The 18421-nt window shown below is 43.9% G+C and overlaps 1 protein-coding gene across 2 annotated transcripts in view; it reads left to right on the forward strand.

The window, feature by feature from the left end:
- Positions 1-18421, forward strand: part of GZF1 (GDNF inducible zinc finger protein 1) — a 325881-nt gene that overhangs the window by 58294 nt on the left and 249166 nt on the right. For both annotated transcript variants that reach the window (XM_044056372.1, XM_044056363.1), the window contains one exon: positions 5264-5358. In XM_044056372.1, the coding sequence (XP_043912307.1) occupies positions 5264-5358 (95 nt within the window). The remainder of the gene's footprint in view (positions 1-5263; positions 5359-18421) is intronic.

The raw sequence follows: 18421 nt of genomic DNA on the forward strand, positions 1-18421 counted from the left end.
CCTTGGATCTCAAGGAGGCTTATCTTCATGTTCCTATCAGACTGAGTTGCAGGAAGTATCTGCGTTTTCGAGCTGGGACTTCTCATTATCAGTTCTCTGCATTGCCCTTTGGCTTATCTACTGCCCAGAGTGTTCACGAAAGTTCTGGCTCCAGTGATAGCTTTCCTCAGGTTAAAAGGAATACAGATCTATCCTTATTTGGACGATTGCCTGATTCTGGCTCAAGGAAGGGACGAGCTTCTTCATCATTTGGATTATGTGATAGCAGTGCTAAGATGCCTGGGGTATTCTGTGAGCGAAATAAAGTCCAGTCTAGTACCCTCTCAGGACATGTGCTTTCTGGGTGTGAGACTGAATACAGCATCCCAGATGGCCTTTTTGACCCCGGACAAACAAAAGAATCTTTCCCTTTACTTTCATCAGTTGTCTCATCAGTCCAGGCTGACTGCAAGGACAGTCCTTCAAGCCTTGGGGTTCATGGCATCTTGTATTCTGGTGCTTCCCAATGCCAAACTGCATATGAGGAAGCTACAATGGTATCTCAAATGTATGGACACAGCACTGCCAGGATTTGGACACTGTCATTCAAATAATACCTTGCATTCAAAAGGAATTGTTGTGGTGGGCTCAGGAATGTCACCTAAACAAGGGACTCTCTGTGACCCGGCCAGAGGCGAGTCAGATTCTAACGACAGATGCCTCAGACAAAGCTTGGGGAGCTCATCTGAATGGAAAGTGGATACAAGACAAGTGGCCTGCCAGACTACAACATCTACATATCAACTTGAAAGAGATGTTAGCAGTCCAGTTTGCATTAATAGCTTTCAAGGATTTACTTCTTCCAGGGCAGGTGTTGATTCTAACAGACAACACAACTGTCATGTGGTACATCAACAAGCAAGGCGGAACACATTCTTATCCTCTATGCAGGCAAGCAATGATTTTGTGGGAGACTGCTCTCAGTTTACAGCTAAATCTTCAGGCAAGGTTTCTGCCGGGAGCACAGAACTCCTTAGCAGATGTGTTGAGCAGACAAATTATGGATCCCCACGAGTGGAAATTGGATCCTCATGTATTTCAGAAATTGACAGTGTCATGGGGAACTCCAGACATAGATATGTTCGCTTCTCCACTAAACCACCAGCTGCCAAAGTTTTGCACAAAAGGTTTCATCCCACAGCTTGGAAAGTGGATGCTCTTTCTTTCAATTGGAGCAATCTTCATGTGTATGCCTTTCCGCCTCTGCCTCTCCTCCCAAAGGTACTACTAAAGGCCAGACAAGACAAGCCAAGGATGATTTTGATAGCTCCAGATTGGCCTCGACAGCATTGATACCCATTACTGAGAAGCCTGGTGCGGAAGCCTCCATGGCCTTTGCCTTGATTCCACACCTGTTGTCTCAGGAGGACAGTCATTTGCTCAATGTCAAGCTTCACTCTCTGCACCTAACAGCCTGGCATATTCTGTTTTGAACCATAGTGGGCCTCCACTTCCACAGCAAGTTTTGAATGTTATTTTGGAAGCTAGAAGGCCTAGTACAAGGAAAGTGTACGCAGATAAATGGAAGAGATTTTTATTTTGGAGTGCAGCAAAGGATTTTGATGTTTCTGAGCCTAATTTAAGTGTGGCTCTTCAATATCTTACTGAGTTACTGGACAAAGGTTTGTCCTTCTCTTCTATTAAGGTTCATGCTGCAGCAATTTCGGCTCACTATGATTGTGACCCACCATTGTTTTCTCATCCTTTGTTCAAGCAATTTCTTAGAGGGGTAAAGAATATAAGACCCCCACGAAGAGCTCCTACTCCTGCTTGGGATCTCAATTTTGTGTTGGAGAAACTCACTCTACAACCTTTTGAACCTGCAGCTACTACTGAATTAAAGTTTTTATCATGGAAGACTGCTTTTTTGTTGGCTATTACCTCTGCAAGAAGGGTTTCTGAGTTGCAGGCCCTTATGGCGGTTGAGCCTTTCTTAATTTTCCATAAGGATAGGGTATCTTTACGTACTAATCCTTCCTTTATGCCTAAAGTGGTTTCTAGTGTGGCTTTAAACCAAACTATTCATTTGCCTACTTTTTATGCAAATCCCCAAAATAAAGGGGAAAAGATTTTGCACACTTTAGATGTACACAGGCAGTTGCGATATTATTTGGACAGAACTAAAGGGTTCAGGCAGTCTCAGCAGTTATTTGTTTCTTTTGCTTTGAGTTCTCAGGGCAAGCCTGTTTCAAAACAAACTATTTCTAAGTGGATTGGGTTTTGCATTGCTTTCTGTTATTCCCATCATGGCAAGGAGATTCCAGCTGGGATTAGGCCTCATTCCACTAGGGCTACTGCCACTTGACAGCTTTTTAAGGGGTGGCAACTAAGGATATTTTGGAGGCAGCTACTTGGAGTTCAGTGCATACTTTCTCTAGGCATTATCACCTACCACTTTACTCTAAATCCAGGGCTGGTTTTGCCACTGCTGTTTTGCAGGGCATTTTGGCAGCTCCTGCTTCCTTATAGTTTGGCCATCCTCCCTTACCTCTGCTTTGGGATTCTACCCAAGTGTAAGGACTGCAGCAATGTGAGATGAAGAACATAGTACAGTTTTGTACCTACCATAAATGTAGATGTTCGAAGATCCACATTGCTGCAGTACAATTTACCCTCCCTCCTTCCCCTCTGTAGTTAGAGGCAGTTGTGTGGGTTGGGTTGTCAATATGATGTATATTGTATATATTGTACATATTTTTAGTGCTAGGATGGTTGGTTGTTTGTTTGCTGTCTTTTGGTTTTGACCTTTATTTTTCGGGTCTTCTGACATCTGGGGCAAGAAAAGACTGAGGATATGACGTCGGTCATGCGCATTTGTACCCTGACGTCCTGATGTCAGTCAAATGCGCCTTGACCGGCGTCAGCCTTATACTTTGATATTCGGGCCGACCGAGGACAGCGGACTACCCAAGTGTAAGGACTGCAGCAATGTGGATCTTCGAACATCTACATTTATGGTAGGTACAAAACTGTACTTTTCATATCTCTTCTTTAGTGTATTATACTAAAATGTTTTAAGAAAATACCAAACAATGTCTACATTTACAAATTAATTTCCCTGGAATGCTACACTTATCACAATATCTGTTGTGTGTTAAGTCTCCCTCTACCCAGCTTATGGACAGTCATTGACCAGACAGCTAAAGAATAACACAATGCTGAGGTCAGTTTGTCCCCCTAACCACCCCTATTTTCCTTCAGTTCTGACATAAAGCATCAGTAAAATAACCATAACATCATCAAAAATTCAGCAGCAACAAACTTGATTATCAACACTAAACCAAGTTTTTTATGATGTAAGATTTTCAGCCCCCATTTTCATTGTGTGTAATATACAAATGGTAAATAACATTACAGCCAGTGTCAAAGTCTACTACTATAACCATTTTTGTGTTTAGCCTGAGGTTACACACCAACAAATATTAAAAATAGAGCCAAGGTAGTTATACACTTAATGTTGAAGTCATGGGTAGGAAGAAATAAAGCAAATAGAGAAAAAGTTGTCACCTCACAGCAAGAGGTACTCCCGTTTGATTCTCTGCTGGAGCGCCTTCTGTGTGGAGTCCGCATGCTCTCCCTGCGGTCGAGTGGCATTTGAAAGACCTGTGTGAATGGGTGTGTCTTCATTGAAGGTTGGCGTCGGGCTGGCACCTCGGCACCGTAAAAATCAACTGCCAATCATTAGTGGACTGGCGTGCTGCTGTGACGATCCCTAACCGGGAAAAGCCGAAAGAAGAACAACCAAGATTCCAATTCTAAAAATGCTTAGTGTGTAAAGATTCTAAACTGTTTCTTTATTTACAAGTGTTTAAATTGTTCAGTTATAGAAGTGTATCTGGGAGGGAATGTGAAAGGCAAGTTGAACTTAATGTGGTGGTCGGAAATGAGGTTTTACCCTCCCCACTAGTCCCATCTGTATGCCTAAAGCCTGCTACAGAATCCAGTCTTTATCAGTGTGTTCATCTTCCCATGTGTTTTTGCTTTATTTCAGTCATGGAGAGTAACTTTCTTTGTATGGGCATGCAGTTTGGATTCTCTGATGAGATTAGGCCTTTTAGGAAAGATTCACAAGTCTTTCTTTCCTTCTTTCACCAATAGTAAACATGGAAACAAAGTGTCCAAATGTATTGTCATCCAGTTTTGTTATTACAGGTACAGTAAGCTGTATCATTCTGCTCTAAAGGCCTGTTGCACTACAAGTTGCTGGAATGCAGCTTTGGGCATTTCTGCAGCAGTCACCTAGCCTTTTGTCAGCTTTCACAAAGCACTGTAAGCTGGATGTGCAGTCCAGATCCAGGTATTCATGTCACTGTTATAAGGAGTGTGTTCTCATAGAGGTCCCACCACTACCACCATACCAGGAAGATTAGCTTATAACATGAATGGCACTTCTCTTACCAGATATGAAAGTTAAGTACTTAACCATAGTGATAGAGCTGACAGACCAGGTTCATGCCCATCTCCTTCCCCTTCTGTAATGGGATAGGTTTAGTCATGATGGAAAGCATGGCTCACCACACATCTGGAAAGGAATGGTATTGTTCCATACTTATGGAACTGAGGAAGGTGTCACTCAATTCAGATGTCTTTCTCCCTTAGTTTTCCTGTTACTGATGAGGGTCTTACTGTGACAAATCTTGTTATTTTAAGTGCATGACTTTTATTCAAAAGACATTGTAGCTTCATTAGGGTATTTAAAGTGATTTTCTGATGTGCTCTTCCAATGTTGAATAAAAACATTCCCTAATGGTCAGAGGCACTGTTTTGCAAAGTTAAGTTTAACAAACATTAGAAAATCACTTTAAGGTAAGTGTGTTTATCCGGTGCAGGTTAAGACCTTGTAATAAAATGAGTTCTTATTTTCCAATAAAACAAGCAACTCAGTATTGTCAGATAAGTGGTAAAAGTCAGGTTGAAGTACTTTAATAGGAGAGTCTGCCAATATTTATCCTCTCCCACTCCTTTCCTTGGTGTGTACAGTGTGGATCTGTCTTCAGGCTCACTTCTTGCATTTCTTAAATCCCTGAAGTCAGAGTTTGTTCTGGATTTCTGTATATTTACGACAGAGGACATAATATTTCTGCTTGGTTCTTCAGTTGCTGGGAGCCTTACAACAGACACTTTATTAGGTTATGGAGCCATCTGTAAGTCCGCATGTCAATGTGATTTTCAGTGTACCTTTTTGCATTGTGTGTAATTTGCAACATTTTTTTTTTAATTCTAGAATTCACACTGGAGAAAAACCATTTGCCTGTGAAGAGTGTGGAGCACGATTTACTCAAAACCATATGCTGGTATATCACAAAAGGTGTCATACAGGTAAGGGGGTATAGTAGTCAGTTTAGACGAGTTGAATAAAAAAAAATGTCAGTCCAAGAAAAGATCAGTGGTTCACTGTACCAAGGTTGGAGATAAGTATGGTCTTTTATTTGGGTTGGCAGCAGTGAAATTTATTACATTTAAAACAATGTTTCTAACCACGGAGTGGACTACATTTCAGCCCGGTGTTGAAGTTTGCCCATTCTATTTCCCACTGCTTACTGTTGTCTTAAGAAGTCTGCGTATGTAATGGCCGTAACTAAGAGATCTAGCACTTGTCAAAAAACTCTACAATTAGCTGTAATCTTCCCAATTTCAGCTCCATAAATGGAAAAGTCCCATAATATTTATACATTTGTTTGGCATGTTGTGAGATTGCAGTATGTATGAGCAGATTTTGTACCCTTGCAGGGTGTTTCTTTTTCCCAGTGCTTGTGTGACAGTGGGGTTAGTACATTTTAAGTTAAGAGGTTGTGAAGAGGTTGTGAAGGATTGAAGAGGGACCTTGCTGCACACACACACATCCACATCACATCAAATCATGTCACCTTCAGGTTCAGTCGGTGTGTTTTTTTTTTTTTCAAGTTTAATAACCAAGTCTGTAAAACCAGAGATCCCCTCCATCTAAGGTGCATATAGTAATTTCTCTAAGACAAACTACCTACTCCTAAATGATACATTGGCAAGCTTCTGATCCTATTCATTCAGTCGTCTGATCCACCATAGGGTCCTCATCCCACCACTCAGATCCTATCTAGCAAATTTAGTGCTCCCAGCTAAAGCCCTTCAAAATCTTACTGTGCTCACTGTCTTGACCAGCTCAGATCTCATTTGCCACCTTTTGACTAGCAGCAAGATCTGGTCAGATAAGTGCTCCACCTCCAAAAGACACTTTTTTTTTTTTTTTTTTTTTTGCGTAGTTTTTGATTGTTTATCTTAAAATTAGATCGTAGAGCTTTTCCCCCCTTAAGAGTTTCTGCATATTTCTTCCACTTTTGATAACTTTTTCCAGTCAGTTGAGCCTTTCCTCCCTCATTGGCATTTTTATGCCATCTTCCTTCCCACCTTTAATGTGTCGTTTGATTATAAATATATATTTGTGTGTACGTTAATATATATAATATGTATGTATATGTATGTGTGTGCGTGTGTGTGTGTGTGTGTGTGTGTGTGTGTGTGTGTGTGTGTGTGTGTGTGTGTGTGTGTGTGTGTGTGTGTGTGTGTGTGTGTGTATATATATATATATATATATATATATATATATATATATGTGTGTGTGTATATTTAGATATGTTTAATATATAAATAAATATAGCTATTCGATTTTGTAGTTCTTGCAAAGTTTTACTGATTTAAGAGAAGATTAACATTGTAGTTAATAGTATTTCAAGTGCTAGGATTCCTAGTGTGTGGCTGTTTAATGTTCGTGCACTTAGTAGTTTATCATAGCAATTTTGTAGTTTGTGTTAATTCTCTTCTACTTACCATATTGTGTAGTAATTTTTAGTGCTGTGCTTATGTGCTTGGTATTGCCTTTCAGATTTCATAGACTTGGAGAAGCCTACTTGTTTTAAGAAGTGTGCAGAGAGTGGCGTCAAGTTCTCTCCGCAGAATCTCCACTGTCTTTGTGTGGTGTGTTTGGGAGTATACCCTTTTAACTGTGTCATGTGACATTTCTGCTGCCTTTGGACCCATTGCTTTGGTAGACTGGCAGAGTAAACTAATTGATAAGGGAGTTCTTCCTGCAGATCTGGAGACACAAAAAGTTGGTTAAGAAAGGCCTTAATACCCTACTCATCCCTTTAACGTGCTGACAAGGATAGTAAGAATATGGACAGGATAGGCAAGAAAGTTTATACCTCCTCCACTCTAGCCTTCAGAGCCATCAACTACCAAACTCTTATGGTAAAATATGCCTTGGACTTAGTTTCCCAAGCCTCTAATCTCCTGTCCTCCTTGCCTGACTCCCCTTAACAAGACAGAGGTAGCATCAAAACTGTCCTTGTCCCTGGCTTCACAAGTGGCCAGACATTCAATTACATGCAGTTATGATGCAGCAGAGGCCTCTCTGCAAGATCGTCTGCTTCCGCATCAGTGCTACTCCGATAGTCTTGGCTTTGCCTTCAACTCTTGCCAGAGGACTTTAAGTCCAAAATTCTCAATGCCCCTCTTGACCGCAACCTCCTGTTTGGAAAACAGTCCACAGAACTTTTTAAAAACCTTCAGGAAAAAAGCAAGGAGCTCCAGGGTATTAAACACCTTCTGTTGTCTCTCATTCCTAAATACTATAGGAATCACCCAGCCAAGACTACTTTTGTCATGACAACCTCCTCTACCACTCCTTCCTCTTGTAGACATAGGAAAGGAGCCAGGAGACAAACCACTTCCAGACCAGTTTCCTCTCAACCTACCCAAAGACTGCTCTTTCATGACAGAAATGGTTCCAACAATGTGTGACTGCCTTGCCATCCTCCCCCTGTCAGGCCACCTTTCACACTGCCTATCCCTTTGAATAACTATCACCACACACCACTGGGTCCTGGCAATAGTGGAAGAGGGATATTTCCTGTCTTGGAAAGAAAGACCCCCTGCAAGGGGCATACCATTCCCACCCAAGAATCAACTACACCTTATACCCCAGATCCTAAAGGATCTTTTGAACCGCGGAACCATAGAACCGTCCCCCTAGGACAAGAAGGAAAAGTTTTTTACTCAAGGTTATTTCTTGTACCAAAAAAAGAAGGCCCTTGGAGGCCAATTCTGGATCTGTCCTTTCTAAATCTCTTCCTAAGATTTCCATTCTTCAGAATGTTATCCCTCCAGACCCTTCTTCCACTATTGCCAGCCCAGGCATTCATGGCCACACTAGATCTCAAGGAGGCCTACCTCCACATCCCTATAAAACCCTCTGTCAGAAATTACTTGCATTTTCCTGGGCCCTGTTCTCATTTTCAATTTACAGCATTGCCCTTTGGTTTATTACTACACCCAGGGTATTCACAAAATCCCTGGCCCCAGCAATAGCCCACTGCAGAACCAAAGGTGTTCAGATTTCCCCTTACCTAGACGACATCCTCATTCTTGCAGAAAGAGGAGACCCTAAGAAACCACCTGCAGTTCAACATGTCCCTGCTTGCAAGGCTTGGGGTTCACTCTCAATCTCCCCAAGTCATCCCTAACCCCACAGTAGGACAAAATCTTCCTGAGATGCAGGATAAAAACAGACCTGATGCAGGCATTCCTCCCTCAGGACAAAGGTCTCTCCCTTACTGCCCACTTCAAGGACCTGATGCAGGTACAGCAACTATCAGCAAGACAATTCCTACGGGTTCTGGGCCTTATGGCAGCCACCGTTCCTATGCTGCTTTTAGCCAGGATGCATATGAGAAAGCTGCAGTGGTATCTGAAGAATGTGTGGTCCCAACACAAACACCCTCTAGAATTTCAGATCCCACTCTTACCCTGTCTCAAAGCAGAATTGAAATGGTGGATACAACAAATTCAGTTGAATCCAGGCCTTCCACTCCACACCCCCCCCCCCCCACATCAGCTCAACACATCCTTACAGATGCAGCGGACCTGGCCTGGGGGGCTGTCGTGAAGGGTCTCCGGGTACAGGAGAACTGGCGTCCTGCCCTCTGGAAAAAACATATCAATGTGAAGGAGATGACAACAGTTCTTTTGGCCCTAAAAGCCTTTACCCCAAACCTACAGCTGGGTCCCCTTCCAAGTCTTCACAGACGATACTACAGTCATGTGGTACCTCAGCAAACAAGGAGGGACCAAGATTTGGGACCTAGCTTCCAGAAACAACTTGTCAATGCAGGCAACCTACATCCCGTCCCAAGACAACCAACAGGCAGATGTGCTCAACAGATCATCCTCTCCTCATCGAATGGATGTTGAACAGGGAAGTTTTTCTAGACTTCCACCAGTGGGGCACGCCTCAAGTAGATTTGTTTGCCTCCCCCCAGAACAGACAGTTGAAAAAAATTCTGCACCAAGGACCACTCCCCACTAGCCTGGAGGGTGGATGCCTTCAACATTTCATGGAAGGGGTGATTTCTATATGCATTTCCCACTTTCTCTCTCATTCCAAAGGTCCTCCTGAAGATCTGGAAGGACAAGCCAAAAATCTTGCTGGTGACCCCCTACTGGCCAACGCAGCATTGGTTCCCCCTACTTCTGTCTATCGCTAGAGGCAATCACCACAAGTTACAAGACGAGGTGGACCTACTCACAGCAGAAAGGAACACTCATTCATCCTCACCTGCAGATGCTATGCCTAACTCTATGGCTGACAAACGTTTAATTCCCTTCAGATACCACTACTTTAAGAACGTGCTTTCAGTCCTGAGGGAGGCCAGGAAACCTACTACCAGATAATCTACATTTCAAAATGGAGAAGGTTCTCCAAATGTTGTCTCAAAAAGCATAGGGAAACTTTTCTAGCGGATATTCCTCTAGTCCTATCTTGTGTGCAAACTTATCCAGGCTGGCCTTTCACTATGAAAGTCCACCTATCTGCAGTCTCTGCCTGCTTACCCCTAGACCCCCCTCTGTTATCCAGGCTAGATGTTAAATTGTTCCTGAAAGGGGTCTTGCACATCAGACCACCAAGAAAACCGGTCCCTCCGCCTTGAGACCTAAACTTTTATCCTAGAAAAACTCTCACTAGCTTCATTTGAGCCAGCCAGCTCTGTAACTCTCCAGATATGCACTTGGAAAACTGGTCTAGTGGTGGCTGTTAACTCTGCTAGAGGGGTGTCAAGAGTTACAAGCTCTCAGGGCCTGTCCACCCTACACCATTTTCCACAAAGACAAGGGTGAACCCTGTGCACCAACCCTTCTTTAATGCCCAAGGTGGTCAATGAACTGTCTTTAAACCATTCAATTCACCTGACCACCTTCTTCCTCTCTCCCACTAATGACAGTGAGAGAGTACTCCATTCCCTGGATATGCACAGGCAACTGAGGTTTTATTTGAACAAAACAAAGTCCATCAGAAAATCCAACTAACTATTTGTATCCTTCCACCCCAGGGCCCTGGGCAAGGCAGTCTCCAAACAAACCATTTCCTGCTGGATCAGGAAAACTATCCACTTTTACTACTACCATGGCAAGGACCTACTTCAGGGAGTAAGGGCTTACTTTACCAGGCCATAGCATCCTCCAAAGCTGCCTTCAAAGGCCTGGACACAGCCTCCATTCTGGAGGCGGCCACCTGGTCCTCTATACATACCTTCTCCAGACACTACATATTGGACTATATCTCCAGAGCAGGGTTTGCTAGGGCAATCCTACAGGGCTTCCTGGAATCCGCTACCTCTACCCTTCCTTCTTCCCAAGCTGTGGCAGTCTCCCACATTAAGAATACTGAAACGTGGGAATAGAAGGACATAGAATAGTTGTGTAAAATCTTACCATAACCATAGATGTCTTTCTCTTCCATGCTGCAGTATCCCCCCCCATCCCCCTTTTTTCCAATTGGACTGCCTAGAGGGCACCCTGGAGAACCACCTAGACTATGTTCAGACTAACCAGCAAATGGCACTTCACACTTTGTGTGGACATCATTTGGCTCATACTAGCTAACTGTCCGACTGGGCAGTTAAGTTCTGAGGTCCGTGTGTGCAGATGTCACATTTAAGGTGTCTGGTTTATGGCCCTGCGTGTGATGTCCCACACACCTCCAGTAACCAGGTTTAAGCTTTTATATAGGAGCCAATGTTCGGGTCGCCTGAGGTGGAGAATCCCACACTAAGAATACTACAACATGGAAGAGAAGGACATTTATGGTTATGGTAAGATTTTACACAGCTATTCTTTCTACTTGGACAGGACCAAGAGTTTCTGCAATTCTGACCAGCTGTTCGTGGCCTTTTCTGTTGAGACAGGATCAAGCAGTCACTAAGGTTACTGTATCTCATTGGATTTTGAAGTGTATTTCTATGGTTTATTCATCGAAAGGTCTACCATTACCAGGACCAGTTAGAGCTCATTCCACTAGATCCGTGGCTATGTCAGCTGCCTGTCTGGCCCATCATTCTTTGGATGAGATTTGTGCAGCAGCCACTTGGCCTACACCTCGCACTTTTGTTACTCATTATAAACTCAACATTGTCTCCAGGAACAGGGCTTCTTTTCGCTCAACAATTCTTTGACATGTCCTTTCATGAGGCCACCCAGGATTTATGGTAGCTGGGGACTCTGACCCAAGAGTGAGGAATAGTGACTTGGATAACATCAGATAAGGAGTTATGTACTTAACATAACTTGACATCTATGTTATCCTATATCACTATTCATCACTGTCCCTCCTTTCCTCATCCTGTGGGACTTAGAGGAAGTGGAGATGTCCTGTCTGGTGGTTAAGGTCTTTCTTTGCTGTTTTCTAGCTCTAGGGCAAACTCGATCTGAGGGGTGAGCAAGCAGCAAGGGATCATGGAAATGGGAGGAACTCGAGCCTAGAAGCTGTCTGAGAAGTTGCCGGCTTGGATCCGATGTTGGATCCTGTGACCCAAGAGTGATGAATAGTGACATAGGATAACACAGATGCCAAGTTATGATACGTATGTAACTCTTTATCTGGACATTCCTCTTGAGGCCAGTGAAGGCCTGGAGGGCCCGTTCAATTTCTGGTTCCCAACCTGCAGCTGGTACCATTTCGGTATCCGTTTGGGAGGGTGCCACTAGCACGTCCGCAGAGGCAATGTAGACGCCCATTCAGGGCAATAAGAGGGAATCACGGCCCACTATCTTCGGATGTCCCAAGCTGTGTTCCTCTACCTCCCTCCAGCTCTCCCATCGCTAGCAGTTCCTTAGCCTGAAACAGAGCCTAGTCTAACGTTGGCTATCCCTTCTCAGCTTAGGGTGGGTCTTCCTGGCAAAAAGAAGCAGAAACAGAAACCTGTTTCTCCTCCCAGGATCCTTCTCCTGATTGGCAGGCCTTCTCATAGGGAATTTTGAATGCCTTTATGACCTTAAAACTCATCCTCGGGCCTTCCATCAATCTCTATCCTTTCTCCAATTCCCACAAGATCAATCCTGCAGGACTTGCTAAATCAAGGAGCTATTGAAGTTCCACCTCTAAAAAAGGAAGAGGGTTTTACTCAAGAATGTTCCTAGTTCCCAGAAAACAGGGTCCTTGGAGACCAATTCTAGACCTCTCACACCTCAACCTGTTCCTCAAAGTGCCAACTTTTGTATGTTTTCTCTGCAAACTCTCTTAGCTCTCCTGCTTCCCCAGCAAACTCGCTTAGCTCTCCTGCTTCCCCAGGCCTTTCTAGTCACTCTGAACATTAAGGATGCATACTTGCATATCCCTATTTATTCACAGTACAGAAAATATTTATGCTTTTCTGTTGGTTCCTGTCATTTTCAGATGTTAGTGTTTCACTGTTGCAGTCATTACATTTGGGTTATCTGCTTGCAGGTAGCCCTTAGTCAGCCTGATTAACAAAGTCTTGGGTCCTGTGTCGGTTGCTGTCCCTTCTTCCATGACGTCAGGTCATCAGGGGTATAAAACATGCAGCCGACACCATTACATCAGTCTTTCTTGCCATGCGGTGCCCGAAGCAGAAGCAGTTCGCAAGTGCCTGTCGGCCGACTCCTGAAATTTTTGTTTTCGAGTTTCAGAACCAAAGTCTTCAACTAAAACTAAGTACTCCATTGGAGAAACTTTTTCTTGCTCCTTACCGGTCAGTAAAAGTTAATAATTGCATTACTTGTGAAAAACAAATACCTCATAAAGATTTTCATTCGTACTGTATTCCTTGCCTAGACCCTGACATACTGTACTGTTGGTTTTGTGCCTTATTTAATAAGCACACTCCGTCGTCGGTATATTTTCGCCTCTAAATATTTTGTTTCTCTGTTTAATTATTCAGAAATGTCTTCGGTTAGCCATCCGACTACCTGGATTCCGAAAAAACACAAAGATAAAGACAGGCTGCCGAGGTCCTAAACCGCCGCCGACACTTCTAAGCTAGTCGCCAGTTTGCCGGTACTCGGGTGCTTTCGCAGCCCCTGATGCCTGCTACTTCTGATTTGCAGGCCTCTACTGAGACCCATTCGGAGTCCGGTATGCCATAAGATGCTTCAGCTATGGAACTCACGGATGTCTCTACCTTGCATGGGTCCAGAGCCGCTGTGCAGGCACCGGCTTCTTAGGCTGTATTCAGGCCTACGGACTTGCATATTAAACCAACGCCTCCTTCTTTACTTTGGCCTAAGTCTCCAACCATGCCTAAAAAATGACGCCCATGCCACATGCTCAGGCCTCTATGCCTAAAACACAAATGATAAGAATGGTTGAAGATCTAATAACTCTAATCAGGGGTAGCCACCCCCCCCCCCTTCTAAGAGGCCTAGGACTGAAGTTGATTATGAATCTTCTGACCAGGCTTCTGTTTTTTTCCGATTCGTCTGATGATCTGGATTTGCCCTTATCTACTTATGAAGATTCTGATGCAGAGGACTCCATTCCCTCTGCTTCCCCTCCTGAGGATTTTTTCTTTTGGGGAAACCTTACATACTCTAAGGGAGTATTTCTACTGGGAAAGCCAGGATTTTTCTGATTCTAAAGAGGCTTAAGGATTTCCTTCTCCTACCTCAGCATAGGTTTTTAGCTATTCCTCCTGTACTTGACATTGTTGATGATGCCTTTTCGGAATCTAGTTTGGCCCCTGATTCCTTGCCACCTGCTCCCAGAAAACCTGACAGAGATATTACAGGGTCCCTGAGTCCCTCAAGATCCAGAGACTATTTCACAGGGGCCCAAGGGCATTAAGGCTTCTATTGCTAAAAATCCTACCCCTTCTGATAGAGACTCAAGTGCGCTTGATAGATGGGGTAATAAGGTTTACACTTCTGCAACCTTGGCCATTAGGGCTTTAAACTGCCAGTTTCATATGTTAAAGTATCAGCAACATGTTATTGGACTGCTTACAGAAAATGATGTTGATTCCTGACTGTGTGGAAAATAATGAATTACAGGATTTAATGCATTCTGCTGAACAAGTTGGAAAACATACTTTGCAATGTGGTTTTGATTCATTAGAGGCCTCTTGCAGGGCTGCTGTTACTGGGTCTGTGCACAGAAGGCATGCTTGGCTTAAGGAGCAATCTTTCCCTGATCATGTTAAAGCAAAATTGCTGGATGCTCCCTTAAATCAGGACCGCCTGTTTGGCAACAAGGCTGAGGAAGTTATTAAAAAGATGGAAGATAAAGCTAAATCTTTGCAGACTGTTTAAGATTTGTTACAATTCAGCCTCCTAGATTTAGTAGGCACTGGCCGTCAAAGATTTGGTCCTTTCCAGCCCCTTCCAGGGTTTCTCGAGCCAAACCCAGACACACCAAAAACCCCAGGTTTCAGTCCCAGGGGACACACAGAACTAAGCAGTGGGGGGGCCTCCACTTCCAAATCTGGGAGTAATAAAGACCCCCCCATGGTAAACTATCTCAATGACTTCCTTTTAAAAATTCCAAGCACTTATCAACTGACTGCCCCTTTTGGGGGGGGGGGGATTGCTCTTCTTGCAAAGAATTGGGAACTCATTACCCAGGACAAATTGGGTTTTAAGTATAGTGTCCCAGGGATACAGATTTCACTTCCACACATTGCCAACACCAAGTGGGTGGCCAGACCTACACCCAAATCAGTGGGCAGAGGCCGAAAAACAAGTACTTTCTCTCTTAAGCATGGGGGCTATTCAACTGGTACCAGAAGAGGAAAAGGGACAAGGTTTCTGCTCAAGACTTTTCCTGGTACCCAGAAAAGACAATTCATGGCATCCTATCCTGGACCTGTCTACTTTAAACACCTTTTTGGAGATTCCAAAATTCAAGATGCTGACTCTTCACCAATTACTTCCTATGCTAGGCAAAGATGCCTGGTTGGTAACACTAGATTTAAAGAAGCATACCTGCAGATCCCAATCGGGGAATCTTGGAGAAGATGCCTACGCTTCAAAGCAGGCTACATGCACTATCAGTTCTCTGCATTGCCCTTTGAGTGCCCAGGGTATTCACAAAGTGTGCCTAGCTCCAGTTATTGCATTTTGCAGACAAAGAAATATTCAAATATACCCATACCTGGACAATTGTCTAATTCATGCAGAAAGCCAGGACATACTTTTCAATCATCTGGCTTTTGTACAAAGGGTTCTAACTTGTCTGGGGTACACCATAAACGAAAAGAAATCACACCTGGTACCCTGTCAACAAATAAGCTTGAATACAACTTCCCAGATGGCTTACCTCATGCCAGAGAAACAAATTTAATTTGGCAACCTACTTCAAATAAGTGGCCACAAAAACCCTGCTATCTGCAAGACAAATACTGCAAGCCTTGGGGTTCATGGCCTCCTGCATTCTTTTAATTGCATAATCAAGACTGCATATGAGGAAACTACAGTGGTATCTAAAAAGCCTATGGTGTCAACATTCTCAAGATCTAGAAGCAATGATTTCTGTCATACCTTGCCTACGTTTAGAGGTCCTTTGGTGGGCAGAGGCCTGCCACCAAAACGAGGGACTACCTTTCACACCACCCTGCCACCCAAACCCTAACAACAGACTCATCAGACTATGCATGGGGGGCTCACCTGACAGGGAAGTACATTCAGGGCAAATGGAACCCAAGTCAAATGCACCTGCATAGTAATCAAAAAGAAAGGTTAGCTGTGCAGAATGCTCTGACAGCCTTCAAGGACCACATTCTTCCAGGACAACTAATGGTAAAGATGGACAACACCACTGTTATGTGGTACATAAACAAGCAGGTGGGTACACATTCTTACGCCCTCTGCAGACTAGCCATGGCATTGTGGAGCACAGCCTTGAGCTACCATGTGCACCTACAAACTCAATTCCTGCCAGGAAAATTAAATACACTGGCAGACGGACTAAGCAGAAACCTCATGGACCCACACGAGTGGAAACTGGAACCAAGGATTTTCAACATGTTGACAAGCAAATGGGGGAGCCCAGGTATAGACCTGTTTGCCTCTCCCCAAAACTACCAATTGGACAAATTGTGCACAAGGACTCCCCACAAACAAGCCTGGAAAGTGGATGCTCTGTCTTTCAGCTGGAAAAACCTATCAGTCTATGCCTCCCCCCCCCCCTCTGCTCTCCAAAGTACTACTAAAAATCAAACAGGACAAACCAAGGATGATTTGATTGCTCTAGACTGGTCGGGCCAACACTGGTACCCCCTTCTGCACACTGTGTCACGATTATCCCCATGGCTCCTGCCTCAGACTCCTTCCCTGTTGTCTCAGCAGGAGAACCAGGTTCTGCACCCTCAACTTCTAACACTAAACCTTACAGCCTGGCTTATTACATAATCTCTCCTTTACCATCCCTCAGTAAACCTGTGATGGATATAATTTTAGAGGCAAGGAGGCCTAGTACTAGAAAATCTTATGCTGAAAAATGGAAAATAATCTGTGCCTGGAACCAATCTCAAGGGATGAGCACAGCAGCGCCCACTTTACCTCAGATTTTACAATACTTAACTGAGATGCTTCACAAGGGCCTGTCTTTTTCCTCCATTAAAATCCATGCCTCAGCCATTTCATCTCATAACACTGAACCCCCAGGAGAGCTCCAACCCCAGCCTGGGATCTTAACTTTGTTTTGGAGAAAGTCACTCTACCTCCTTTCGAGCCAGCTGCTACTGCAGACTTAGTGTCTTTCTTGGAAAACAGCTTTCCTTGTAGCAATCACTTCAGCTAGAAGGGTATCTGAATTACAGGCCCTTATGACAGTGGAGCCTTTCATCATCTTTCATGCGGACAGGGTGTCCCTCCAAACCAATCCATCCTTCATGCCTAAGGTGGTATCCAGTGTGGCTCTTAATTAGTCCATTCATTTGCCAACCTTCTTTCCCAATCCACAGAACAAAGGGGAACGGATGTGCACAGACAACTTAGATTCTACTTGGACAGGACTAAACCTCAAAGGAAATCTGAACAACTGCTGGTGGCATTTTCTGCAGGGGCAGAGGGGAAGGCCATTTCAAAGCAAACCATTTCTAAATGGATAGGCCATTGCATTAATTTCTGCTATAAGCACCATGGAAAACCTATCCCCCAGGGGATCAGACCTCACTCCACCAGAGCTGCATCTACCCCTACAGCCTTTCTCAGAGGTATCCATACCAGCGACATCCTAGAAGCTACTACCTGGAGTTCTGTACATACTTTCACCAAGTGTTATCATTTGCCAATTTTCTCTAAATACAGAGCTGGCTTTGCCACTACAGTCTTGCAGGGCCTTATAGCTGGTCCTAATGCTATCTAAATGCTGCCTCCCAACCATAGCTTTGGGAATCTACCCGAATGTAATGACTGCAACAGTGAAACATGAAGAACATAGTACAGTTGTGTACACTTACCATAAATGTAGATGTTCAAGTGTATTTACTGCTGCATTCCTGGTTACCCTCCCTCCAGCCCCCTAACTTCTTTTTGGTTATACCTTTACTTTCCTTTACTATGCTTAAAAGCCTTTTTGGTGTGTTTGCTTTTTTGTTGGAGGTATATCCTCTTACTTTTATATTTAATTCCTTCCCGTTAGGGGGGCACCTGACATCTGGGGGAAGAAAAACTGATGTAATGGCATCGGCTGCATGTTTTATACCCCTGACGACCTGACGTCATGGAAGAAGGGACAGCAACCGACGCAGGACTCAAGACTTTTTGTTAATCAGGCAAGCAGATGACCCAAATGTAATGACTGCAACAGTGAATACACTCTGACATCTACATTTATGGTAAGTGTACACAACTGTACTTTTTGTGCTTTGCCTTTGGAACCCTGTACAGCAGCAAAGGTATTCACAAAATGCTTAGCTCCTGTAATTACCTTCTGCAGGCTGCAAGGAACACTGATCTACCCTTAGCTGGATGACCTGCTAATTCAAGCAGCCCACCCAGACAGTCTAAAAGAAAATGTAGCCTTCACTATTTCCCTGCTTCAGGGCCTGGGGTTCACTATAAACTCCTGCAAGTCCTCTTTCATTCCTTCCCAGGATCAGATTTTCCTAGGATGCAG

The sequence above is a fragment of the Protopterus annectens genome, chromosome 1.part2 (assembly GCF_019279795.1).
Source record: "Protopterus annectens isolate FY-2018-M chromosome 1.part2, PAN1.0, whole genome shotgun sequence".
In the NCBI taxonomy this organism is placed as follows: Eukaryota; Metazoa; Chordata; order Ceratodontiformes; family Protopteridae; genus Protopterus; species Protopterus annectens.